A 27,451-nucleotide genomic window follows, 5' to 3' on the forward strand; every position below is an offset into this window, starting at 1 on the left:
CCCCATCCCGGGCTGGGGGCGGGGGCGGCCGCGCACCGCCCCCTCCTCTCCGCCGCGCTCCGCTCCGCCCGGTGCTCGGCGCCTCCCCCCTCGCCGGCTCCCATGGCGGGCAGCAGCGGCCGATTCGGTGCCGGCAAGCCCCGCCCGCCGGCGGTCCGGGGCCGGCCTCCCCCTTCCCTCCGCCGCCCCCTCCGCGGCAGCCCGCCAGCAGCGCCACAGCAGGCGCGGGGCCGGCTCGCTCCGCGCTGCCTCCCGCCCGCCCGCCCCGCCGCTCCCATGCGGGCCGGCGGCGAGGCAGAAGATGGCTGACTCGCCGGGGCACCCGCGCCCCTGCCCGCCCGCGCCCCCCGCCCGCCCGCCGCCGCCGCCGCGCTCCCCCCGGGCCCTCCGCGGCGCCGCCTGCCACCACTGAGAGCCGCCGCCGCCCCCCGCGCCCCTCCCGGCCCCCCAGAGCACCAGCAGCCATTTCATCTCCACCACCACCACCACCAAGTAGGCGCAAAAAATGGCAGAAATGGAGAAAGAAGGGAGACCTCCCGAAAATAAAAGGAGCAGGAAGCCGGCTCACCCGGTGAAGCGGGAGATCAACGAGGAGATGAAGGTAGGTGCCTGTGATGGGGACGGGAGCGGGGTCCCCCCCGCACCCCCCGCCTCCGAGCATGGAGATGAAATAAGAAAGGATCTCTTGTCATTTTTTTTTTTTTTGTAGGATGCACTGAATGTGTCTCAACTCCGCCTCCTGGGCTGCAAACAGAGACGAATTCACAGGCTGGAAACCCTGTTCATTGACCAGCTTTATTTATTTTTTAAAAAAATAACTCTCTCCTTGGGCTTTTAAGCTCCTCGGGTGCCAATGATGAGCCTATTTTTTATTTTTTTTTCCTTTCTTTTTTTTTTTTTTTTTCATTCTTTCTATAGCCACCCCCTCAGGTAGCTGGGAAGCCCTCAAAGTTAGGAAAGAAAGGGATCTCTTTTAAACGCTGTATTTCTGTCCTTTTTTTTTTCCAGCAGCCAGCTGCAACTATGTAATTAAATTGTCAAAGTGAAACGTTGTGGTCTGAGCCGTGCATCAGTCTCGCACTTGAGCGCGGAGACCCCTTTTCTCTCCTTCCTCTCGCCTCCTCCTCTGCTGTACCGCTTCGCTCCGCGGCTCACGGCAGCGCAGAGGTGTCGCTGGAAGGTGCCTTGTCCGAGGGCTGCTTTTGATGGAAGTGTATTTACCGCGCGGAGGGCTGTCCCGCCCGATAGGAACCGGTGCCACTCCAGCTGTGCTCCGGCGGCCGCTCCAGATGTTGGGATGGCTGCGATGGCACAAAACCGCTATTTTGGAACTTCTTTTATCGTTAGGTCGCTGTTCCAGGCTGGACCGGTCCTACTTTTTGCCTCTGTTTTCTGTTTGTTTGAGGTCTCTAATTCCCCAGAGTTGTTAACAATGTATTGCTAGACTTCAGCTGAACTTACTGCTGTTAAATGCGCAGATAAAGTGACTAAAACAGCCTAGTCTAGCTACGCGATAGAGCAGCTGAGATTTAATTTGAATATGTCATTTATTAAAAGGCTGATTGTAAGTGGAAGACAGCCTGGAAAATGTCACTCGTTCACATAGTATGTACACTATATAGGCGCGAGTGTATAAATATGCATGATGCCTAGTGAAAATATCTTTGCTTTCTGGAACATTGATCTCCCCATATGAAATTAAATGGGAATGCGCCGTCCCCTCCCCTCTTTTGCACACCACTAATTTCGGTGAGGTGCCCTTTCCTGCCCAAGGCAGGCGTTCTTGTTCTTGCTGCCCGTGTAAGGAGCGTGTACATAGTTCTTCTGTGTGCACTAAATGAGGACGAGAGTAGTATTAGGGGCACAAACAAAATAATGTGTCGGTGCATCTCTTTGGAAACAAACTGCAGTAGCTTCAAGTCCAGAGGAGCGGGATCCTTCTTTGTGAGATATGTGACACATCCTATTTTCGGAGAGGGCTCTGTGCAGCCACCGGAGCTCATTGTAATCCCACATAGTTTTGAGGACTGCAGAGGTCTGTAGTACAGGGCATTGGCCCCTCGGAGCATCGCCTAATGCGATCTATATGGATTGCAGCTTTTAAGTTTCATAGGTTCTAGAATTACAAATTAGCTAATTTTAATCAAAACATGTGAAATGTTATCCTGGCTGGATATAAAGGCTGACTGTGCTGGATCCTCTGGGTTTGTTTTGTTTACTTTGGCTGCAGGCACACTCAGCGGTTTGGGAGATAGTTGTTCTTCTACAGTATAACAGATGTTTGTCTGAAAGGGTGAGGAAGAAACAAAAACAACATTGTGTGAAGGAGAAAAATTACACAATTTTGAACTAATGCTTTGGTATTAAGCACTGGCATTAACCTTCGTGTAGAGGGTTTCTCTTTTTTAATCATGGCTAACTGCTTGACGTTAGGAACTTCAAAATTTCAGCTGACTTAAAAACTAAACGTGTGTAGAAAGGACATTTTTGGACCCGTGTAATTTCTGGTTGAGAGCGAGACAGCTGATGGCAGAACCTTCCATAGCCCACCTTTCAGCATAAACTATGCTATATATGCTGTACATTTTTAGTAGGACAGTTGACTGCTATCATTTAAGAAGGGAAAAAGAGCGGGGAGGAAAAAGAAGTAGTTTGAATTTTTGGCTGGTTGAGAAAGTTAAAATCCTGTGGCGATCATTTACCTTTTTTCTTTACTGATGAATTGAGACATCTAGTTGTTCTTAATAAGCCCGGAGAATACAATAATGTAACAAATTGGTTACAGTGTGCAAAAGGTTTGCAGTGAAATGACAGAGGGAGCACAATGTGCCCTTGTGTGAGTTTGTATCTGTAATGTTCAAACAGGCTGACTGTTTCCCTTCATCTGAACTGCTTTCATCTGGACCAGTGTAAAATAAGCTCTGGTAAGTAATCACAGCAGAGCAGAAAGAAAGGAATGTATACAGCAATAGACAGCCTAAGCTGTAAAAACTGTAACCTGAGTATCAGCAGCAGATCAGATATCAAGGCTTTAAGGTAGGGGAAATGAAAGAGATGAAGGGGAGGAAAAGACGAGAGACGGAATGGAAAAGTCAGCTTGGAAAGTAAAGTAGAAGTAGGAGGGCCCCCTCAGGGAAATTTGGCTCAGGGGTTAGGGAATTTTATCATGGTGTACAGTGACCTACTCAGGTTTCAGCCCACGTTGGATCGAATTGCCTCCCTTTGCTAGCAGAAAGAAAAAGGACTGGTGTATATGTGATTTCTTTTTCTCCCCCCTTCGGATAATAAAAGGCCATTGGTACAAGTGTCTATTTTAAGTACCATAAATTCAAGGCACTATGAATGAGCAATAATATTACCTCATCACAGAGACTTCCTTTGAGATTTGCTGTTTGATACAGTCAGATATTTACTCGAGAAGGATCACAACACCTCACTGCTTGCTTTAGTGTTTTCCAACAGTAGTGTCACAGCTTGGTTTTAACATGACTGGGTGGATATTCAGGTTGCTCACTCTTTCCTTATGCCAGATATTGAGTTACATTTTTGTTATCGCTATCCTAATGTACACGATGGTTATTACAAATTTTAATTTGATACAATGTTGTGTGCAAAAAGTACATGACTCTGCACAGTTTTCTGATATTACGTTTCAATGAAAAATATATTCATGAGGAACTGTTTTGTTACACTGTGACCTTTACAGCCACTCTTTGGTATTTTCTAGTTGTTTTTTTCTTTTGTCCTCCTTCCTCCTTCAGATGAGACTTTCCAGTTTTTCTTCCAGAGGTAGCATTCACCTCGTGCCTTGGAAGAAAAGCAGATAGTTATTCTAAAATTCAGTTTGGTGCCATTTTTCACTTGCTGGTGAGTAACAGAACACCTCATAGATCCAAACCTATTGTCATCAGGGAAGCCACTACTATTTTAGGATCAAAATATTTGTAAAAGTTTAGTCAATGAATGCACTTGTCTAGGCACAGTGGTGGATCCCCCATCCATCTCTCCTCTGCTTATTTCCATTTGCCATCCTGCTGTCAGGAAGCAGTGCTGCTCAGGAGGAATAGCTAGGTGCTCTGCAGTGCTGTGAAGGGAGGTTACATCCAGCACTGAATTGCACTGGAAGTTCTCCTGCACAGATGAGGCAATGTATCCATGTGTCTCTAGCAGTTGAAAGGTAAGCAGTTAATTTGTGTTGTAATTTCACAGGGCTGCTCCATGTGCCCAAGGAGTTTGGTGTCCATAAATATTCTCAATAACTAATTTGTAGCTAAAACTGGGCATTGTTTCTGCTGCCCAAAGCTTAGGGCAGACCCATCTGTTATCATATAACACTAAACTCATCAGAATATCTTTCAGTTTGGTGTTTAAATAGTCCCTGTTTGGCATTTGAAAGTACTACTGTCAGAAGGAGGAAAGTGGTGAAGCAGGCGTAGCAGCGCTGTGCCTGGAGTGAGCCGGTTTGGTCAGAGCGCTCGGAAGGTTCCAGGGAAACTCCTCCCTTCACTCCTGAAAAGCAAAAAAATATCTTCGGGAAAGTGGAAAAGCAGACAGACTTTATCAATTGTATTACTTCAAGAGACCAAGGTTTTTCTGTGGAGTATGCATGAAAGTTTTGTGGGATGGCTGCAAAGGAGTTGTCTGTCTGCACAGGGAGACTCACCTGGCAGGGCATTGCAGAAATAGTGCTTCCCCAAACAAAGTGGGTTATACAGAACCGAACGTACATGGGGGGACAAAGGAAAGTAAAGCATCATGGAATTTTGCTTTCTGATAGTGTAAAGGTCTAATCATAGAATTTAGTATGGCGACAACATAAACAAGCAAAGAATGTGAGGGCTGGAAAAAAAGATCCAAGTTTGTGTAGTGCCACTAGAAACATTTTTATTTCCTTGCTGCAGTGAAAGTGAATTCGTAAGGCTCTGCACTGAGTAGGTTACGCAGGCAAGGAAATGGAATGGAGCCACTATGCTTCCTCCCAGATCTGAAATAAACATTCAGCAGTAAAACCTAGAAGAAAATGAGTCTGACAGACCCATTCTCCCCTGTGTTTCCTGCCTCCGTGTTTTCCAGGCCTCATTCGGTGAAGCCAGGCCTTGCCCCCTGTGAATGAAGTTCATCGAGAAGGGGATCTAAGATGGAAAGAGATGCATAGCATAGCTTGAGAATGTATTAATTAGCAAAGATTTGGGGGAATGATGCATTGTAATGTAAAAAATCAAATGTTGGTGTACTGTTACGATGAAATGAATCCTAAAGTGGGAATAAATGTGATTATATTTTTACTGCCTAGCATGTAAGTCAGACTCAGAAAGGAGGGTAGCTGCAGTCTAGTGAGTCAACACAGTCTTCTTCATGTTTCAGGGGAATAGGGAGCAAATTCAAATAGGAATACCAATGAGCATAACAGTTAGTTATCCTGGCCATTCCAGGAGGGAAGATGTTTCTGTGGAGTACAAGAATAGAGGAATCATTCAGTTAAAACACGCCAATTACACATTGCCCCTCAGTGGTGATAAGTGGTTTGGGACTTCGCAGTGGGCAAAAGCTGAATTACCATCTATTGGGAAGGAAGGGCTTTGGCTGTGGTGTGTGACTGGGGCCACCGGAGCGTTTTCGGCCAGTTTCTTTGGCAGGCAGGAGCTGGCTGTGCCACTGCCGTAGTGACTGCTCGGGCAGTCAGCAGCTGTAGTGGTGCTCTGTCAGTTAGAGAAGAGCAGGAGGTTTGGCTCCTGTGGGATGTTAACCAACTGCCTGGGTGCGCTGGCAGCTGCAGACGGGACTGGTGTTTCCACTGTGGTCTTGAAAGCTTGTCTGCTTGGTGAATGGCATGGCAGAATGAGCAGGGAAGGACGTGGGACAGGATTTCTGTGGTTATCTTCTCAGCTATGATGCTGACCCACACTGTGGGTGGCACCAGGGCTCGGTCTCTGTTTTTGCACAGGGGACTGAGCATTGCCTCCACACCTGGCTGAAGTTAGGCTCCATGCTGTACATTTGCAATGAAATCTGTGGGCCTCTGCCGTGGGGCTCCCTTTGGGCTGAGTGCATGTAAGGGTCCCAGCTTAGCACTGCGATTGCTGAGCTGAGATTTTATTGATTATGAGCAAGGTTTTCTCCCTGTGCTTGTCTTTCATGTCATTCCAGCCCTTTGGCACAGCAGTGGGATTGGGGTGGCAGCCTCATCCTGCAGACACTCCACATCCTTTTGGGGAATGAGTCTGAAAGAAGGCATGGACTACCTTAATGCCTCTGCTGTCTTGTTCCTGCCAAAGCTTTGAATTGCAGCTCCTTGTGCATCCTCCATCTGGTCATCCACACCTACCTTCACATCTTCTCCCTGGTCTTTGGCAGGTCTATTATCTTGCAATTTCTCTGGCTCCTGTCATCACTGCTGCTTCTGCTTTCCTGCTCCAATGTTGAGTCCACATTCCTGCTTTTCTCAAGCCTCAATGTTATAATTGTCACCTTTCCTTTCACTAAACCTTTGAAACTTCTATGTCTTTCAGTGACATTCAGCTCTGCATGTACAGATTGTGTATTAATATGCTTTCTTCCTTTCCTTAGCTTCACCAAGAACTGGTCTTTGTCACTCTTACTATTTTCTTTTTCTTCTTTCCCCTCTCCCCTGCATTCACACAGAGAAAAATTATCTTATCATTTGTGTTTTGACTATTGCCACCACACTGGTCTTTACAAATCCAGTCTTGTTACCATGTCTTGAATCCATGTGTACTGTGTCTAAAATTGAAATGGAAGAAAGGAAAATACATGAAAACAATGAATTAGTACTGGTCAGCTTCAGGGCAGCGGCTTCAGCATGATCTCAACTGTCAGGGTGTTAGACATCTCTGCAAATGGGTGTTGCAGTCAGGAGCCTGAGAGAAGGTGATGTTCTTTGGATACCCATCTCTGCAAGAGAGTCAGTGTGGAAAAAATATTTCTTAGGTTTGACAGCTTGCTGAGGATGGGGTCATGCTTTCTGTTTGCTGTGCATAAAGTGTGGTGTAATGGAGCTCTGGCTGCTAGTCACTGAGAGAATGGTATTAAGGGTGACTTGCAGCATTGTAGTAGGTAAGATAAATTATGGAGGAGAATGACTTGGGTTTTTGTTTTGTTTACAGTCCAAGCACTCTTTTTGGGAAATTAGTGTTAAAAAGGTGCTTACTTTTGTTATTGCTGGCATGCCGCCTCATGCAACTCTCATTGAAGTTAGTAGAAAAGACCCCATTGATTTAATTTGATTTATAAAAGTCAGATCTCTGTGATGAGTGATTTTGAAATCCAATATATTTTTTGTCAGTATGAATGTTCATTTTGGTGCATCACTTATCATGGGTAGTTTAAATGAGACGTGAAAGGTACTTAAATTTGGTGCCATTACAAACACAACCGTCATTTTGACTAGATTTCGAAGGCACAGATACATGAATTTTCAGGAAAAAACAAACATATGTGCAACCTTGCTTATGTATTCCTTGACAAGCAATTAGAAATTATTCACTGTCTGAGTTGATCAGCAGCACAAATAAAACACAAAGCATCCACAGGAGACAAATTTAGAGCTACTCAATTAATTTGGTTGCATGGGGTTTAAATCAGTAAGACTTGTCAGTTGGTCTGTACCTTGCTAGATTAGTCTCTAGGGCTGTGTCTCCATAGTTGAAATTTAGCAAAGCGAGGGAAGCTGGCAGATCTTGCCTTTGGGCCTCTACAGGCTCTTTCAGGTCATTTTGGGTGAGCTACAGTGGTGAGATTTGACTCCCCACATCCAGGTCATTTTGTTATTGGCTTCACATGGGTAACAAACAGGATTAGTGGATTGAGACTCTTGAAGACAAAGAGAAAAGTTTTCTAAAAAGCTTAAAAAAACCCCCCAAACCAAGAAAAAAAAAGAAAGACAACTTTTAGAATTTTTTTTCGCTTTGCTAGTAATTAAAATACAACACTGCATCATTCAAATGATTTAGGTAGCCACATTTACACTGCATAGTACCCATTGAAAACTGTTGTAGTGACATAACTCAGATATCATAATGCCGAGTCTAGAAGCAGAGATGAGATGATGGAATATTTTCCAGCAATTTGAGGCTGCACACGACAGCCACAGAATTGTGACTTCCATCCGTGGTAAGGTGAAAATACAAAAGGGAAAACCCCAAAGGAAATGGATGCTTTGGGGGTCTGCTCTGGGGTTTTGTTCTGGGTTTTCTTTTCCTGAAATGTGTTTGTAGCATAATTGCACAGATGATACTCTTGGAAGAGTACAAATTGCTTGTGTTTATTGCTTATAGCTGCTTTACAGTGCTCCTTGAGTGACAGGAACACCTATGTAATCTGGTGTGATGAATGAGCCAGGAGCAGTGCAGCGCTCTGAGGTTCTGGGGCACAGCGCCTGCTGTAGCTTTGAATTCAAAAGTAATTATCATCTGATTAATTTTATTTATTTGTTTAAATGACTGGAGAATTGCTGTGTTCTATCATTAGACTTTCTCCCACTCAAAAATTAAGCTGGAGCAGTTACTAGACAAAATCTGGCAACCTGCAAATTTGACATTTACCATTTGTCTTGAATTGGGGTTGTGTTCTCCTTACTCCTTTGCCAAAGTCCTGGGAGACAGTGCTTATCAGAAGCATTATTTTAGAAGTCAAGATTTTGGAGGAATATGAAGTTTGGAATTTGTTTTAGTAGAGTGTTAATAAAAAAAAAATTGCAGGAACCAAATAGAAAGGCTCTGTGTGTGGCTTTTTTGTTTCAACTTGTAGTTGTCATACTACTTGGAACTGATCTTTGCCATTGCAATAATTCATTAGCTGGTTTCCTTTGGTAGTTTCCTAAATCCATAAGCTGTGGAGCTCTGTTGCAGTATTTGGTTTCAGAAAGCTTTGTTGCCTGGCTGCAGATTTCTTAACTTACTCCACTCAATCTCCTGGCCCAGTAATGAGCATTTTCTACAGAAATATTTTTGCCTCCTGACCTAGAGGACATATTTTTAATAAAAATTGAGGGTTATGACAGTCATGTTCCATACTTAGCATTTCCATACAAACATAAAATGTAACCACTCAGCTGCTTGGAAATTGGTTTGAAAATAAGTACTGGTTTGAAAATTGAGAAGGGTTTTCTTAAAGAAATATAAGAAACGTTTGTGTGAAAAATGATGGTAGAATGCTTTCACTGTGAAGAATCCTTAAGTGTTTCAACTATGGAAGGGCTTATAACTGAGAAAAAACGTCTGCTTTGATTTTATTTGATTTGGTTCATGGGCACCTCAAGGAACTGTAATTGTGTCAGTGACCTGCTCCAGCTGAAAAGGCTGTAACGCAGTAAGATTGATTAACTGCTGGTTGAAAAAAAAAATCCTGGTTTTCTGTTATTCTCTTGCTGCAGTCTTAAATATTTTATGGCAACACAGACAAGTTTGTGTGAGGAATGTATGTTAAAATATTTCTGACATTGAATGTCAGAGCAAAAGTCATAAATAACTCTCCTTTTCATTTTCTTTAAATTACAGACATATGAGTCTCTGTCATAATTACATGTGCCAGTCGGAGATTTAAATGCATTTCACTTTATGCACTCGAGTTATGAAATGAACATTAGTCTTTGAGGAGGTGGGCCAAACCTGACACTTCCTCATGTAGCACAGATATGGTTCGATTTATGCAGTCCTCCCTTCCTTCCAAATGGATATTGATTACATAAATAAGTAGGTAATTTTTCTCTTTCAGAACTTTGCTGAAAACACTATGAATGAGCTCCTTGGCTGGTATGGTTATGATAAGGTAGAACTGAAAGATGGAGAAGATATTGAATTCAGGAACTATTCAGCAGATGGGGAAAGCCGCCAGCACATTTCTGTTCTCAAAGGTAACAAGACTTCACATTTCTGTGTTCACGTAAAGAAGGATTAATAGCTCAACCTGTCTGGTTGGTGGTGATTGTGAAGCATGTTCTGCTGCTTGTGCCTTGGTTGATTTACATAAAAATATCTGAGAGTACCTCGTAGTACAGGGAAGCCGATAGGCTACAAGGAAAGTCACTTAACAAATTTGCTGTTGGTGTATTGATATATTGTTATACATTGATATCTATCTTCACAAATAATGCCTTTCATGTGTCAGTTGGAAGCCGTGTGCTTGTGGTATCAATAAACTACTCACAAATGGAGAAAGGAGGGAGTACTTTTTTAGCAGGGTGGCCTTAAGGGACCCTTTTGCTTCCCATACTAAGTCTGGTTGGCCTACAAAGTTTTAAAATGTTGAAAGATTTTAAACTGGAATATTTACACATGTAGGAACAGGTGTGAATGTTCACAAAAGGCTTCTCATCTGTGTTTGTACTATACTGTCTTCTGCACCGTGGTAGAATTTTCCATGGGTGGAGTTTGTTTGAGACATTGCTGAATCTTTGTGATTCAAAAGGTAAAGGATGAGCGCCTGTTGGTTTGTTCAGTCATTCAGTTTTTGCCTTCTGACTCCTCATTCTCAGGGAATGGATAGGGGCTTGTAATCAGAGTAAGGAGAAGAGTAGAAAATTGCTGCACCTTGACTTACCCAACAGGAGTTCCTCAAAAGTGAGGTTAAGAGAGGAAATTCCAGCAACTTTTATGCACTTGGAGTGCTACTTTGTACTGTGTTCATGGACACAGTAGAGTTTGGGTTTTCTTTCTGATAGCCAACAGCAGCACTGTATTCAGTGAGTGTTGCAATGAATCCTGGCACCAGAGAGACCAGTGCTGAGGGACAGATGGCTAGAAAAAGGGGAAAAAAAATTAGAGGTAGGGTGGAACAACTTAATTGGGTTAAAATTGAATGTTTGCAGCTTGTTAGTTCTATAACAATGTTGCTGATCGATATTTATTTTTCATTGAAAACATAATGTCATTAAGCTACCTTTGAAGAAACTTGTGCCTGTGTAGTAATGCACTTAATTTATTTCTGTTTTAATAACTATGTCTTTTACTGAATGATTACTGGCTCCAGTCTATGCTTGATGAAATTTGTGGCATTCTTTTTTTATAGGCATATGATACAAATCATATGTTTTATGTACCATAGATATTGAATGCCTGTGATAGGTAGAAATTTTTGGTGTATGCAGTTTTTGGAAGGGGGAAAAGCACATTTATTTTTCTGAGCGATGGGAGAAGAGGGAGTCCCATGGCTGACATAGATTAGAGAAATTCCTACAAATAAGAATCCTGTGGTGATTTGGGATTAAAGAATTAGAATAATAACTGTCATAATTTTATGCACACTTTGCTGTGATTTCAATATTTTGTTCCTTTCTTTAAATTCCTTTCCTTAAATTATTACTACTCATATTATTTATAGAGAATGGGAATTCTTTTATTCTTCAGTTCATGCTCCTTGTGCTGGTGAAGTCACAGCGCACCGAGTGTGATCACCACGCAAACAATAGAAATGAATTACAAGAATAGGATGCCATTGACTAAATCAGGCATGCTAAGGCTATGCATGACAAAATAATCCCACCTTTTACCTTCTGCAAAAAGAAAGTGTAGGTTTGAAAAAAATGGAACACTTCTGTCGATTACTGGAAAGTATCAATTTCTTTGAAAGGGAAAATACCCGGGGTTTTTGTGCACTATTCTTGTATTAGGGTAAGTAATTTAATGAAGAGATTGGTGAAAGTATGTAGGACTATTTAAGAAATTTATGTGTCATACTGTACAATGTGTTCTTTGTGTTTTGCAGAAAATTCTTTGCCAAAACCAAAATTACCTGAGGACAGTGTTATTTCACCGTACAATATAAACCCAAGCTATCCAGGGCTTGCCACAGGAAATGGACTATCAGACTCACCAGCAGGGTCGAAGGATCATGGGAATGTACCTATTATTGTCCCATTAATTCCACCACCTTTCATAAAGCCACCAGCAGGTAAATCCTAATGAACATGTAGAAATGGTTACTGTTATTGATAACGTCCTGAGATCGCTGGATCACGGTGTCTTAGCAAGTGGGCTGATTTCCAAATGATTGAAATCCAGTACAGAGAACTTCAGAAATGAGTGGGAGAGTGGCTTTTAATCACTGTAGTATTCTTGAAAAACTCCTGCAAATGCAATGACAACAAACTTGTCATGCTGGATTATGCTCTCAGCAGTTCAACAGCATTTGCTTTTAGGACAAAAAAAAAACAAAACAAAACAAAACATTTTATTCTGGCGAATAAAGCCTTTAACTAAATTAATGGAAGATTATTAAATTAAAAATAGGCTACATGAAGGAAACAGTGAAAGAGACAAAGCTGTCAAATCAGTATCATGTCTTTATATCAGGTTAACAAGCTCATATTAGGAAAACTGTCTCATGATTCCCATTGAAATCCCTGACCGCTGTCTCTCAAGGGTTTAATATGATCTTGACTCTGCCCAGGAGACTGCACTGAGATGTTTTACATTTTCATTAGATTTTTATCAGGAGTGGTTTTCTTACATGCCATTCCTCAGAGTTTGCATGAAAAATGATTTATTCCCCTCTGCATGCTGCTTGCTGTAATCTGTGAAAGGAGCTCTTATGGCTGCACCAGGGTGATTAATTGCTGTGTTATTGTTTACTGCTCCACACGGTGTGAAAATTGACGAATCCTGATAGGAGCAGGCTGAGTCCTGCTTCCGTGGGCATCTCTGGGTGGTGTTGTGGTTGTTCTGGAGTGACCAAGGCACTGAAGAATACAGGGTGACATGCTACAACTCCTACCCAGGAACATCAGCTCTCCACACACAGGGCTGAAGATATGCCAGCAGGTGCCAGGGTGCTTCTGCAGAGGCAGACCTGCCTGTAGGATCAGGTCCCAGGTGTTGGATGGTCACTTCTGCACTTTGTAATACTGTCTGAATGCTACTGTAAAATACTGATTGATCCAAGAAAGTGTTTGTCTGTTGTTGGGTGTGTAATAGACTACAGTTGCCCCTCCTAAATTATTGTTATGCCATTGAGTTTTATCTCTAAAGAAGTATATAATATGCTATGAATAATTTTCACATTTTACTCAATACACACTCTTTGCCAAAGACTTTCAATCTATTTTATATGATATTTGCTAATTACCAAAGCTATTTGGGTCCATTCCTGCAGCCTTTACACAGCTGAAGATCTCAGGCCATATGGGCTGGATCCTCAGCTGTTGTTGATTTGGCCCTAAAGCTTTAATCAAGGGCTTGTGCCATCCCAAGCTATTTTCTCCTCCAATCTGAGTCACAAATGAATCCAGAATGCTGAATTTGTGGTATATGAACACAAGGCTATAGCATGCATTGTGCAAATTGCCACAGTTGCTGGAGTTTTATGACACCAAATAAGCAGGAGGAGATTGAACTATGAAGTAGCAAAACAAATTACTGCAACAGTAGTTAAGTGGACACAAGGGAATCTTGGCCAAGTCAACTGCCTTCTGTTCTTTCCCTGTCCACCTACAACATATGATTGTGTGTTCAAATGTACCTCTACGGGTAACATGTAGAGAGAGCTTTTCATAAGTGTTTTCCACCTTTAGGTTTTAATTAATTCATTAACAATGAATATCATTGTTGTACCTGCACAGGAGATATGAATGCATAATTTCTGCCTCCTCTGACTTTATCCCGTGGTTGGTAATGAGCACTAGATTACCATGACTTCTGAGCAGATGAACCTTTATCTCACCTTTGCTTTAGAGACCAGAGCTTGGGAGGATTGGAGGGGGAGGAGAATCACCACCTTTGTGGGATTTTCAATAAGCATGGGTAGTAATGGTTTTGTTTTATCTTAGAGTGTAGGTGCCCTAGCCGTGATCACCCCGAAGAGCCTGGCAAGAAACAACTGGTAGGAAAGGGAGTACAAAGGCACCAGGGGAGCCAGTGTGTGAGGCAGTGGTCTTGGCACTGCACTTTGACACTGCTTTATGGGCACTACATCAAAGCAGAAAACTTCAGAGTGATACAAAGCCAGACAAGAGTAACTCTGGGGATGTTTTTTTGGAGTCCCTCATAAGCATAGGGGATGACTTTGGAAACAGCACAAAGGTGCTTCTTTGAATTGAGCAGGCAAATGATTAGACTCACATAATTAATTAATAAGGTGAAGGCCAACATTTTCAGCATGGGAGACAAACAGTCTATGATTGACCTGCCACAGGCACCAAAGCATTTATCCGAGTCTGAGTGGATAAATAAAGAAGGGGACAGGACAGAGAGGCAGAAAGAGGCCAAGAGAAGGTTTCGAGGTTAAAATGGTGGGCAGAAAAAGGGATCTTTGCAGCATGTTTTGTGTGGACACGGAGAGGGCAAAGTTACATTACAGGCCAGAGAACACCAGGTAGGAATGCACTGTAATGACTGGGAGGCTAGGAATTAGTTCAGAATTTGTGAATGGTTGAGGAAAGCTTTTAGATATTGTACATGAGAAAAATCTACAAGACTTCAGCATAGCTCAAAAGGGAGTGCCCACAGGTGAAAATGATACCTAAATCATGAACCTGAAGAACAGGAAAGATGGTGCAGTCCATCTTTATTGAGCAAATAATATGGAGTGAGCACTCAGGGAGAAATTATTAAGACTTTAATTCTTGCTGTATTGATCTTGAACAGAAGGGTCAGCATGAGTAAAGAGGTGTCAGAGAGACAGGCTGAGGTATTCATTTGGACAGGAGTGTAATGGTCTGAAGAGGCTAAGCAGATCCATTGAATTATTGAATAATTTTGCTGATAAGATTCAACAAAGGTAAGAGGAAGGAGAGCAGAGCATGGGGGATGCTCACAAACCTGAAGAGAAAGAAGGATACTCAGCAATGTGCACTGGCATAGCAATTGCAGAGGTAAAAAGACACAGTCTGGAAGCCAAGGGAAACAGGATTTCTAGGAAGGCAAATGTGATGCTTTATCAGAAACAGCTATCAATTTGAAAAAGAGGAGGAAGGACTGCTGATCCTAAACTGTCGAGGAAGCTGTCATTGAAGATTTCAGGGAACCAGGTTTTCCTTGAGCGTGCTGGAGAGCTTTGAACAAGTATTCTGTTTGCATTCGTGTTTTGTATGACCAGGCTAAAACCTTGAAGAGTTAACAAAATTACCTTTCCTCCCCTTCATGCCTATTTTGTAGTAAAGTGTTTTTTGTTTTGATTTTTTTTTTATTTGAAAATGAAATAATTTTGAGCAGTCTGACTAAAATTTTATTTTCAGATTTCTGATTTCAGATTTTATGTTCAGATTTCTGTTTTAGTCAAAGGAAATGTTGGGTTCCAACTTGCTTACATGATTCTGGAAAACGTTAGGGTTCTACTAACCAAATATAAACAGCTCCACTAAAGCCACTCTATCCTTGCTGTACCTCATAACTTGACCCAAAAAAGGCTGAGTTAAATGCATGGGCCCTCTGTGGTGCACTGAGTGTCTACAGACGCAAGTTATGGTGTGTCAGTGGAGGATACTAAATCCAGTCATGGGAAGCCTCCACCAGGAGAATGCAAGTACTCAGATGGGGAGGCTATCTGCAAGAGCACTCCCCTGATCTGCAGCACCAGGCAGACAGACCACACTGGAGCAGTGCCAAATCAGACGTGACTTTTAAAGTCAACATCAGCCATCCAGCCTGCATCTGGAAGCATATAAGTAGTCAATGCAGCCTCCAGAGGGTTGATGGAAGAGTCTCCTTGTGGCTGGTAAGAGTCCATCTTGCCCAGCATGCTGGTAACTATGTTTGGGTCTGGTAGCAGATTCTGAGGGATCTTCAGGGTTAGTCTTGAGTACAGCCCATTGCACCAAAGCAATCCTAAGATTAGTTCTGCTTGGTGTTAAAAGGTTCTTATTTTCTGCAGAGCAATGTAAAGAAGGCTGGTGGGTTTTTTTACTTGTTTGGTTGGCTGGTCGTTTTTTCCAACTTAAAAGTCACATAAAAATAGAGAGGAACAGAAATGCAATAGCCTGGAATGACCCAGAACTAAATATCTCGCCAGATTTGTGTGGGGTATATGACCTTAGTATGTAACATGCAACCTTCTGTTGTTCTGCAGCCTTTAATGCTAGAGTAAATTTGAGAGGGCACTTAGGGTGACTCTGCCCTTTTGCTCAGGCAAGTTTGGACAACTCCTGTTACTGGGATGAGGGAAGGCTGAAATCAAGAGTAGTCAAAGAAGAATGCAAAAAATTCTTTCAATGCGGGTGAGAACAAGCTGCCTCCTTCCCCTGGCACCTGCTGGAGGCTATGGTGTCTCAGTTTTCTCATTTCTTTGAGTGCGCTTTGATTTATTTTATTTTGTGATCCCCATGGCCTTGGTAGGGGGGTACAGCTGCTGGTTGGTCTGTCCTTTGAGCATGAGGGTCGACAAAATCCTTCCCTTTCCTGCCTCCTTCTGTGTGCAGGTGATGCACAGAGTGCGTTGGCTGCTCTGAGCATCCCAAACAAGAACGGGCTTCCTGCGATGCTGTGCTGCAAGGGTAGGTCACTGCCAAGGGACGCAGTGGAAGGAGAAACAGAAAGCATGATGTCATGAACTTGACTGAGCTTCCCACAGAGGAAAAAAGTACAAGGGAAAAATAACGCTCCCTCCCAAGGTTTTTACAAGATACCGAGTACATTTGGAGAAGGAAAGGGGATATAAATCCTACAGCCCGCAGATGTGTGTCTCGACATAATGTTAGGTTCCAAATTATAATGGCTGGAGTTGTACCAGAAGTTATCAGAAACTTGTGAAGGTGAAGGAGGACCGGGCTGGAGGAATGGTATCTGCTGAGGCAAAATGTCTTCAAGGAGAAGAATTTCCAGTGCTGACTTGTAAAATCAGCCTGTGACCTAGGCTGGCAAAGAAATATCAGATTCAAATACTGAAGTAAGTATTTAGTCATTTTATAGAAGGAAGTTAGTGATTTTCTGTTATGGTTTAGCATTGCTTTAGAATTAAAGTTTATAGGAGATTTTGTAAGTACAAGTGCAGATGAGTAACTTTGTGCAGCATACAGGAATAAGCAGAGTTCCAGCCCTACAAACATCCTGGAGCAGCCTGCTGTAACCTCTCCCAATATTTAAATTGCATTGGAGGAATCTGAAAGCATAAACGATGTTCTGAATGGTATTTAGCAGGCCAGTAAGAAGGAATTCCAAGATCATCTGTCAAAATTCACTGAGGAATTGGATCTATTACTACAGTAGCAAGAAATTTGATTCCAGGCAGAACCGAGCAGCAGTTTTCCTTAAGTAAAGACCACATAATCAGATCTAGTTAAGTCTGTATATGGAGGAGACTTTCCTTTTACTGTGCTCTGGATCCCTCCTCAGTATTTCACAAATATCTTCTGATTGCTGAACAGCATTACAATTTCTCTAACTTTCTCTAACTGTAGGTTTTGCCCTCTGATAAAGACCACTGCAACAAATTCTATAGTCGCTACTCTTCAGATTATTTCTCTTGTTTTCAGTTTGAAACATCATCAGATTGACACTGATCGTAGGGTTATCACTGCCTGGGTTTTTAAATGCCAGTGGTTGCCAGAATGCCTGCCCCATCTAGCCCACCGTTGATGTCTTTTGCTCTCTGTGGAAGCCCAAGTGTTTCCTTTGTGCTAAAAAGAAAACCATGTCCATGTATGCACCTTAATAGCATATATTCAAAGTATACAGGGAATTCCCTCTCTGTTAGCTGAAATAGGTGCTTTTTTTGTTTGCACATTTAAAACCTGCCTAAATGCCAGCTTTTGTGTTGTGCATTCAGTCCCTACTGAACTACGCTTAAGGATGTGCCTCAGCTCATGCATAGAAAACGTAGGCAGGCCTCGTTCCTCAAAATGATTTTTTTAAAAAGGGGCTGGGACATTTTGCTTTATTGGCAGAGCAGTGAACTTAAAGAGACTGGTCCTTAAAAGGAAGCATTGTAGAGGCTCTGATATTTCCATAGCGATGGCTGCAGCAAGCTTTCTATTGTCAGCCCTATAATCTTCCTCTGGTAATTACCTTTTTAAGGTACTTTTTAACCTTAAGTTTGTCACATGCTCCATCTGTTTAGAGGATCCGTGCTTAAGGTGGTATCACAAGGGGGTCTGCAGCAATGTCTCAGGAGTTGTTTTTTTTCACCTTTTTTAGTTTGAGATTAGTTGGTAAAGCATTTCAGGTGTAAGAAAATTGACTGTAATGGTGCTTCTGCCTTGCTTAGCATCAACAACCTCAGGAACTACTTGGGGATGAAAAATCTGAATGCATGCTACTTGGTTTTCTTCAATGGTGTTCTGGGATTTCAGGAGCAGCAGGCGGGTAACTCGGAATTATCCAATTCTGAAATCCTGGCAGGTCCCAGTGGAAACAGTGAGCCCTTACTGTTATTGCTGCAGATACTCAAGTCAAGTTGAGATCTAAAGTTTTTAAGAAGGAAGTTCTGCAGCTTTTCATTAGAAAGTAATAGTGAAAGCAGCTAAAATATTTAAAGATATATATATATATGCCAGTGGATTGAGCCCAGTTCCCAGCTCAGAGTAAAAGGGCTGTTATAGCCCTTATTATTTATTATATTCCAGAAAACCTGGGATCCAAACTGCCTGTGTGAGGGGATGGGATGCAGAGAAAAAGAGAGAAAAGTAGATGAAAGTAGTAGTGGAGAGACATGGCTTCTGATAGTGTGATGGAAGAAAACTCATGCCAGAGATGAGTTGGTTGATCGGGAGACATGGAAGAGGGATGGGATGCCAAAGTATTTTTTGTGTCAGATCATGGATACAACCACAGTCAAGGTACAGGTTTCACAAAAGCTCACTCAGTCCAGGTGCTGTACTTGAGATCTCAGTCCCAAACACTTTGTGCTCCTGGTCTTCCTTCTGCAGAGCACTACTGTGGTTGGGCACCTTCAGGAGATATTTTATCTTCCTGCTGAGAGAATTGAGTATCTCCTGCTGAATTTTTTGCAAGGAAATATGGAAAGTAAAGGTTTTGGAGTACCTGCCCTTGAATCATCATAATACGCAGGATTAGAGCTGTAGCTGCATTTATTTTCATGCAACTTTTTGAAGGTGGAGTTAAAAGAGAAGATAAATCTCAGTTCAAAACAGTATTAGTAGAGTGTTGCAACCTAAAACTTAGTAAACTGATCAGGATTTAATTCTAGAATTGTAGGGATTTTAGGAACATTGCACTAAACACCACAGATCATTCTGATTTGCTTAAATAAAGAGACAAGGCTGTTCATGATGGATTTACTCCATTGTACTCATTGCCTTCCTTCACTTCCCCCCACCTCTTTAAATTATGGCTCCATATAAGATCGATTAGTGTAAACTGCTGCTCACTGGGTTTAAGAGGAACAATTTTCTGCAGCTCCTTCACACGGGTTTGAAAGGAAAAAAAAATACCAAACATTCTGCTTAATTAAGACCTAAAGAGGCGGTGCAAACTTTTGATGATTAATTGAAGCATGCTTTAGACTGATGCATATTTAGTTATTATAATGTGATAATTTTATCTTGTTATACAAACTACTCCCTTTGGGAACATGATTTAACACTGCAAACACTCCGTGTTTGTTGCATTGTTCATTATGAAAAATACACAGGATAGAAACCACAAGGATATACAACTGAACAGTATCTGTGTGGTGGGTGCAGGGAGTACTTCTTCCACCTGTAATGACACAACCCAGAGGCAGAAAAACATGATATTCTAACTCCCACAATATGTCTCTCTGTGAAGAGTTGAGAACTCAGAAAAGTAGAAGCTGGAAATTTAGATCTTGTGCAGGACGTAGAAAGAATTTATCTATTACCTGGTCTAATTACAGAGGACAGCAATATGAATGTCCTCCTGTTACTATTCTGTTGTGTCAGTCCCATCTCCTCCTTGTCTCACCTGTAACAGTGCCCATGCTACCTGTCATGAGTGTGACAGATCTGAGAACATGCTAAACACTTTGCAAAAGCAGGTCGTTAAGGTCCAGGCCCAGATGGAGGGGGGGAAAAAAAGCAGTTATTAAGAAGTATATTCTTTCACTTCAAAATTATCTGTGCCAGGACTTGGAAATGATATTTTTGTACTTTACAAACATGTGTCAGCATAGCTATATGAGTCCTAAAAGTGATGGTGAATGATCTTCATCAGAAGAGCTGCTCCAGTGGGAGCTCACATGATGGATGTAGGCATGGTGTCAGGATGAGCTCATGTTACTTTAAGCAGATATGCTAAGCTAGACTACTAGCAATAGTCTGACTATGAGCAAAGGAGACCACTGCTGATGCAATAAACTGGTGTAATTATTGTGGAGGAGCTTTCTTAGTGCAGTTCTAATCAGGAAAAGATTAGAATAAAGACTGAGGACAGATAACCAGTCTTAAACTACTGGATTTGAAATTTCCTGCTTCCCTGCGATCTCTTAGCAGTAAGTTCTTCTAGCTGAGCGCTCTAGGAACAGGGATTTGATACATTTTCCTGAAAGCAGGGCAGGAATCTGGTAAAGTGATTTTCAAAGAATTTGGCCTTGAAAAACAAAGGTCTGTGAAAAAGTGAGAACAATTTTATCTTGAATGGAATGCAAGATATGAATTTCTGGTTTCAGATTATTCCAACTTGTGTTTAGCAGATGACAGCATTTAAATCCCGAGACTCTGTCTTTTCTTATTTCACACAATCTTAATGTTTTGAGGCCACATTTCTGCTTCTCACTGCTGGTAGAAATACATGAGGTAATACTTTCTGCCAATGTGCAGTCCTGATTTTTGGTCCCTAAGCTTAATACACTGTAACAAAGCATGCCTATTGGTTCTTTTCACAAGGTCTGTTAAGATCTCTACCACAACCGCTATGAAGGAGGAAAGAACACAGTCAAGTTTGGACCTTTATCATTGTCCCCAGCTGTCTTCCACACCCATGGGGCACAGCTCTGTACTCTCCTAGGTAGCAAGCATGGCTTCCTTTCTCTGCTATTCTTAGCATCACTTGTAGCTGAAAGAAAGGATTTGATTTTAGATCAAGTTTTTCCTCCCGCTGGGCTGTACCCGGTTGATGGTCCATAGAAACGTGATACCGGATGTTTTCTATTTCACTTGATGAACTGCATTACAAAAAGTTAGAGCTGCATCAAAAATTGACTTGGGCAAATGTACACCTGAGGGAGCAAAGATGACTTGAAAAGTGATGTATTAGTATCCTGTCCCAGGAGGTGTGTACTCTGAACCCGCTTCTGAAGTACTTCTATTTCCTGGCTGCTTCACATGGCCATACTCAGTTAATCCTTTTGTAGCAGTGTTCCTGAGTCTGTTAGATTGATTAGTTCTATTATTGCTGCTATTCTAGTTCTATTATTGCTGTTACCATGAAATGGAAAGGATTACATTTGTTTGATGACTAGGGTAAGAAAGGAGTAGAATAGAGAAATAGTTTGAGTTCTTTGTATGTAGCTAGACTATTTCCTTCTTTCAAAATGATGACCATTTTGACTAATATTGATGATGCCTCCTGAATATCATGTATCACTTTCTGGAAGTGCATACAGTGGCTGGAGATAGTAGTTTGCAGACCGTTCTCTGCTATTTTTTTTTTTTTGAGCATCAGATGCATGGACCACAAGTGAAGCCATGCTGCTTCAAAGGATTCTCTGTGAGATGGCAGTGAAGTTCTGCTGGGCAGGGCATTGCAAGACAGCAACTTGACACAGAAGAGTCCCTCTCCCTCTCCTCTCCTCCCCTTGCCAGGATGTATCTTAGAGGATCTTTGGTAAAGGAGGTGGACTGAACCTGACTGTCCTGCATAACTGCCTGCAGAAAAGTGCAGAGAGGTGACGGATGTGGCTTTTCCGTGTAAACAGTTGCTGCTGGGAGCCTGTGTAATTAGAAATGAAGAATTGTGTGGGTCTATCTCATCATCTATGGGAGACATTTCATGTGAATCAGTGAAGAGGTATTGAATGACAGCTGAGGTGTTCCCCCTCTCAAATCACTCATGAAAGCCCCTGAGAATCCCAGTGGTGCATCTCTGTGTTTTAAAAACTGTGCCCCAGACAAGCTAACCTGCTTCAAAAAGAGCTACTTCAGCACCTACTTTGTCAATGAACTCTCTTTCAGCTCTGTAATATTCTTTTTTCATTTATGAGAGTTCCTCTCACTAGACATGAAGGCTATTAGAAAGGTATCACTGGTAGATCTCTTTTCCAGAGATAAAATACTTCTTATCAGTAGGGGAATATATGTTACTGTTATCTGAAACAAGAGTCTGCTATCTGGTTCCTTTGATTCAGAGGATCTCCTGTTGTCCTGGTACATTCAAAGGGGCAGGTTCAGTCTGTAAGGAATTGGTTTATTATGGTGCAAAAGAAGCTGAATCAGGGTGCCTTTTGTAAAAGATAAGTACTTCAAATGGCTCAGGATAAGAATGGGGGAAGAGCTCTTGGGCTGTGCTGGAGTAGTTGGCATCCTGGACAAGACCAGAGAAAGCAGCAATGACCCCGTGCAAAACCACCACAGCAGCCTGTGTGCCTGGCTGCTGTTACAGCTCAGGACAAGCTTTTTGACCCTAGAGATGACTGGTGATAATTTTGGCCAAATTGTTTTGATTTCCCTTCGTGTTCACTTCAGGCGCTTATAATACTAGCAAAGCCCACTCTAAAGGGTAATTGATACAATACATTAAACACAAATCTGTGCTATAACTTGCCTTAAATATAGATTTAAAGGTAGACAGTCTGATTAAAACTAAAAGGTCATTATTTTACATAGTAGAATTTTATTTGTAGTTGTAAATCATAACACAATTTGTGGAAGGAAAAAAGTTATTAAACTGGCAATATTTATTCCAATAAGGTGAGTAAAATGCAGCACGTAGTTCTGAGTTATGATAGTCAGGGAAAGGAGCCAAATCACTCTGCTAAAAATTAGTTTGCCAATAATTTTACAGAACGATGACAGCGTAGCTTCAAAAACAAATCCTTTATAGGGAAATAGGATGGCTGCATGACAGAATCTCTAAACTATGAATTCTCCACAGCTCATGGACCAGGAACTGCTTTAACAGTTGGTCTCCAGGGATATTTTTCCCAGAAGTTAGACAATGGCTGCTGTCTGTAACTGAAAGGTCACATTCAGTATCATAAACTGGACATAAGAACTGAAGAATCCTGAATTTTATGTCAGAAAGATTCCTGTTGACTTATTGACTTGATCTGTTTAAAAGGCTTAACTATTCACTGCTGTTGTCTGTGAAGCTGAGGTGGGAATGATGACCACATAAGAATATTACTGCACATTAGTAAATAAGCTCTAGGGTATTTTTACATGGCAGAAGGCACACATGCCACATTTGTAACACATGTTAGAGAAGAGCTTGAAAGAGGCTCAGGAACTCTGCCTGAATTAAAATTTGACCAATGAGTTGTAATGACTGAAAAGTAACCTGGCAGATTTTGCCACAGTGCTGCAACTTCTGCCTTGCTCAAGTCTATGTTTCTGTGACTGCTGAATTCACACAAAAGCTCCCTGTTTTGTGTGCTAGTAATTTCAAAATAATACAGAAAAGGAGTGTTTTATGTTCCTTCTTATTTAGAAGAGGGCTTGTGTTAGAGACCTGCCTTGGTGCAGCACTCTCTGGCTGTGTTTTATCACCAGCTTGCTGGGCAGAGCAACTCAGGGACTCACTACAGCAGACTGTAAGTAACAAGAACAAAGCAGCAATACCCACTAAACCTTCAGCCTTGGTTACTCGTTTAATAAAGAGTTGTGTGCTCTTTAGTGTGCTAAAAAGTTCTCGAGATTTCCAGACATTTTCAGCAGAGCACAATTTTTGAAGCTAATCATCTTTTCCAGCCATTTTAGAAGCTTTGCCAATCTGCTGAGTCTGGCTGGCACAGGTCACTGGCTGCCTGAGGACGAAGCTGGTGATCACAGGCAGGCACAGTTCTGCTCTCTGACAGTGAGGGAGTTAGAAATAAGATGAGCTGGTGCTGCTTGTATCTAAGAGTAAGTGTGCAGATGTCTGAGGAGGGTGTTTGCATCTCATGTAAACATTGTTCTTATATTTTTATTGTAGAAGATGATGTGTCAAATGTACAAATAATGTGTGCCTGGTGCCAGAAAGTTGGAATCAAGCGCTATTCCCTGAGTATGGGAAGTGAAGTGAAATGCTTCTGCAGCGAGAAGTGCTTTGCAGCTTGCCGAAGAGCATATTTCAAGAGAAACAAGGTAAGAGAAATAAGGAAAGATGTAACCTGCATAGACATGGCTTTAATCAGGCCTAGCCTGGGTCTCATTCACCATCTAATAGAAACTCTTTTCTTTTGTTTTCTCTGTTTCACCTAGTCCCACCACTTTCCATCTGTATTGTCTGTTGGACTGTCAGCCCTTTACTAACCTTCTTTCTTTCAGTTTCTCTCAGCTTGATACTTGGGTTTTGTGAGAGTCAGGGAATTTAAATACTAATAAGCATTAACATAAGACTCTGAAGACTCATAAGGCCTTAGAGTCTCAGGATCCTTCCTACACATCTACAACTAAGAGGAAGTATCAAAGAAATAGAGTAGAGAAAGGTTGTGTATGACAGTGCCACCAAGTCCCATGGCATTGGGATCATGGCCAGTGGGTAAATGCTTTTAGGGCCTAAGTCTCAGTCCCATCACAATACTGGACATCCTTTCACTGCTACTAGTGAGCTGTAGTTTCATTCTTTTTAAAGTGTATAATTTTTTAATAACTTATTAAAAATTGCTACAAAATTCAGACACCATACAGATTTTGGGTTTGGGTAAGCAATGTTAGACCATCAAGAGTAACGTTAAAACACCTCCTACTCAATTTAAATTTAACTCCATCTAAAATTAGAAAGCAGTCCTAATATTGAACGTCTTCAAAAATTGCAGTAATCACTGAAGCACAGTGCCTGAAAATGCCCTCTAGGTTACTTCAGCAGCTGTTTTCCTGCAGCAAAATTTGTAACATGCCATTTAAAGAAAAATAGAGAAGAAACACCTCAAATTTTTGGTTGTTAAAAAAGTAACTGTGTCCTTCTGGTGCTTAATAGTATGAGCCTTTGGGTAACTTTATTGTCTTAGAAATGTTTATCATTCATAAAACTCTTCACATTTTGCTTTCCTAAATGATACTATTTACCCTCATGCTTCAGAACATTCCAAGCCTGTCAAGTTCAAACTCACTTCAGGTCTCTAAATCTGGTCTTTTAGATCTGTCATAATAACAAATAAGTACGTATGGATTGTAGACTGAAGATGCAATGTTATTGCAAATTAACCTCCTTTATAAATTTGGGTCACAAAAAAAAAAAAAAAAAAAAAAAAAAAAAAAAAAAAAAAGCCTGAAGAATTAGGTTGCAAAAATCAGTAGAGTGGAATTTTAGTGGCAGTCTTGGAGAATCAAGCTCATAGTGTCTACTGGAGCAGACAGGCGAGTAAGTCACATGAGTATTCTGTGAAGAGTGTTGTTTACATTCTTTTTATCTAGAAAAAAGCATACAGGAGGGACACATGCACTCCTTAGCTGCTCCTGATTTGAGAACAGATTCGTATGGATGTGTGTGCGTGTGCACTTTTATCACACGCAGTTCAGTGTGCCTTACAACATGCAGGGCACAGTCCAGACACTCTGCACTGACAGGATGCAGATCTCTGTCAGCTGATGCTCCTCTGACTTCCAGTCACAAATTTACATGCATAAGATAGTTCCTAGTAATGGAGGCATTGTCAGTGATCCTGGTTAGGTGGTCCTGTGTGTGTCCAGAACTGATGAGTACCAGATAATTTGGGAAACCTTGGAGAGGCAGATGAAAGAACTTGGTGTTGTCTTTCTCACCTACAGCTTAGATCATGAAGTAAGAGGTCTAGATCCCTGCTAAATGAAAATAAATGCCTGTTAACATAATGCATAGGTGTACTTCAGCCTTCTAGTAGCCCATTAGTACTAGAATTCAGTAATAGTTGATGACCATGAATTCAATCAGTGAGGCAGTATATGAAAAAGTTCCCTTTTACCTGACTTACTATTTATTACCCTTGTGCTTTATTGGAGGCCTCCTTGCCCTTGTATTTTGGGAAAGGATGAATTAGAGCTTCACATTCTCCCTGGTTCCCTTTCCTACACCTCTGTTAATTCTTCTGGAAGATGCTGAATATTCCCATCCAGAAGGCTCTCTGTATTCATTATGTGTATGTGTGTGTATACACACACACACAAAAGCACATATATACATATATAAACACAATAGATGTGCCTAGTATTTTCATATACTAGCATATCCCAGTGAAATGTCCTATTATTCACTAAAGAGGTTTCAAACTAGCAAAATGTCATGTGGGAGGACTTGGCAAAACATAGTGAGAAGACATTATCATGTTGATTGGCTCTGCTTCAAAGCTAAGCCAGTGAGTTAAATTTTCTTTTTGGACCTGTGGAACTTGGAATTTCACAGGATCTGACTGAGTAGAGGAAATCTGTAGCTGCCCCTTGCATGTATGTTTATGGCATTAGATGATCTGAGGACAGAATATTTAGGAAGTGCTGCTGTTAAATTAAGACAAGCACAGTAAAACTCAGCAGACCCTCACGCTTCTGGTTTTGCACTTCACCTGTTAGTAACAGAGTGGAGTCTTGAGGAATAAGATCAAAAGAACCAGGATGCAATAGTTTCAGATTTAACTGCTGACCTTTGCTCTGTTACTGCTATTCCAACAGCATACCTGTCTTCTCCATGACTCTAATGCTTATTTATGTATTTTAAGGAGTTATGCCACTCTACACTTTCTCATTTTTCAAACAGAGGAGCAAAACAGTCACGTTTCACCTGCCTTATGCATGTTTTAAACAGTGGATCTCTGCCACAATATAGTGTTGTATTACATTAAATATGTACAGCTGCTGCATTTCTGGGAGCTGATAGGACTTTGTGGTCACTTTATTTAAAGCTTGAGTTTCCTAATGGATCACGTTAAGCAGTCTTCTCTCCCTCCCCTAGATAAGAAGTGCTGGAATAAGTGCTTGCCTCAGATGATAGGATTGTTAAAGCAGTAAAGAATTAGTCATCACTAACGCCTCAAAACAGCATGAAGTAATGCTGTGAATTATCCATCCCTAAATGACAATTGCTGTGTTCAGAATCCTCATTAAAAAATCTTTTCCCATACACAGGGCAAATGCACACTACAGTGCTGCATGCCACAGATTCCCAACTGGGAGAAGGCTTGACATGAGCCCACACCGAAGTGCCCTGAAAGTGCTAACTCCTTCCCAGCCCTTTCCTTGCTGCACTAGGTTTAGCAAGAGTAGCAACACACTGCAGTAAGCTGGTACCTTCCTGGCCTTGGGAGCTTTGCACCCAGGGAGCTAAGTCAGAGGTGCCCGTCAGGCTTTCCTGCCTTTTGTCCAGCTGGAGTCGTGTCTATTTTTGCTCCAGAAGCTGGGCCCCTGTATCCTCTGCGTCCATGCATAGCCAGGGTTGCCAGGGAGCTTCATGCCTGGAATGGGAAGTTTGTAAGGAAAAAG

The 27,451-nt window shown here is 41.8% G+C and overlaps 1 protein-coding gene across 2 annotated transcripts in view; it reads left to right on the forward strand.

Annotated features, from left to right (window-relative positions):
- The first annotated feature begins 300 nt into the window (after window positions 1-300).
- SOBP (sine oculis binding protein homolog) overlaps window positions 301-27,451 on the forward strand; it is a 111,824-nt gene continuing 84,673 nt past the window's right edge. Inside the window, exons 1-4 of one of the 2 annotated variants that reach the window (XM_066315215.1) lie at window positions 301-601; window positions 9,733-9,871; window positions 11,722-11,907; window positions 23,994-24,145. In XM_066315215.1, the coding sequence (XP_066171312.1) occupies window positions 506-601; window positions 9,733-9,871; window positions 11,722-11,907; window positions 23,994-24,145 (573 nt within the window). In that variant the 5' untranslated portion in view covers window positions 301-505. The remainder of the gene's footprint in view (window positions 602-9,732; window positions 9,872-11,721; window positions 11,908-23,993; window positions 24,146-27,451) is intronic. The other variant, XM_066315214.1, reaches the window with a different exon arrangement.

The sequence above is a fragment of the Sylvia atricapilla genome, chromosome 3, assembly GCF_009819655.1.
Source record: "Sylvia atricapilla isolate bSylAtr1 chromosome 3, bSylAtr1.pri, whole genome shotgun sequence".
In the NCBI taxonomy this organism is placed as follows: Eukaryota; Metazoa; Chordata; class Aves; order Passeriformes; family Sylviidae; genus Sylvia; species Sylvia atricapilla.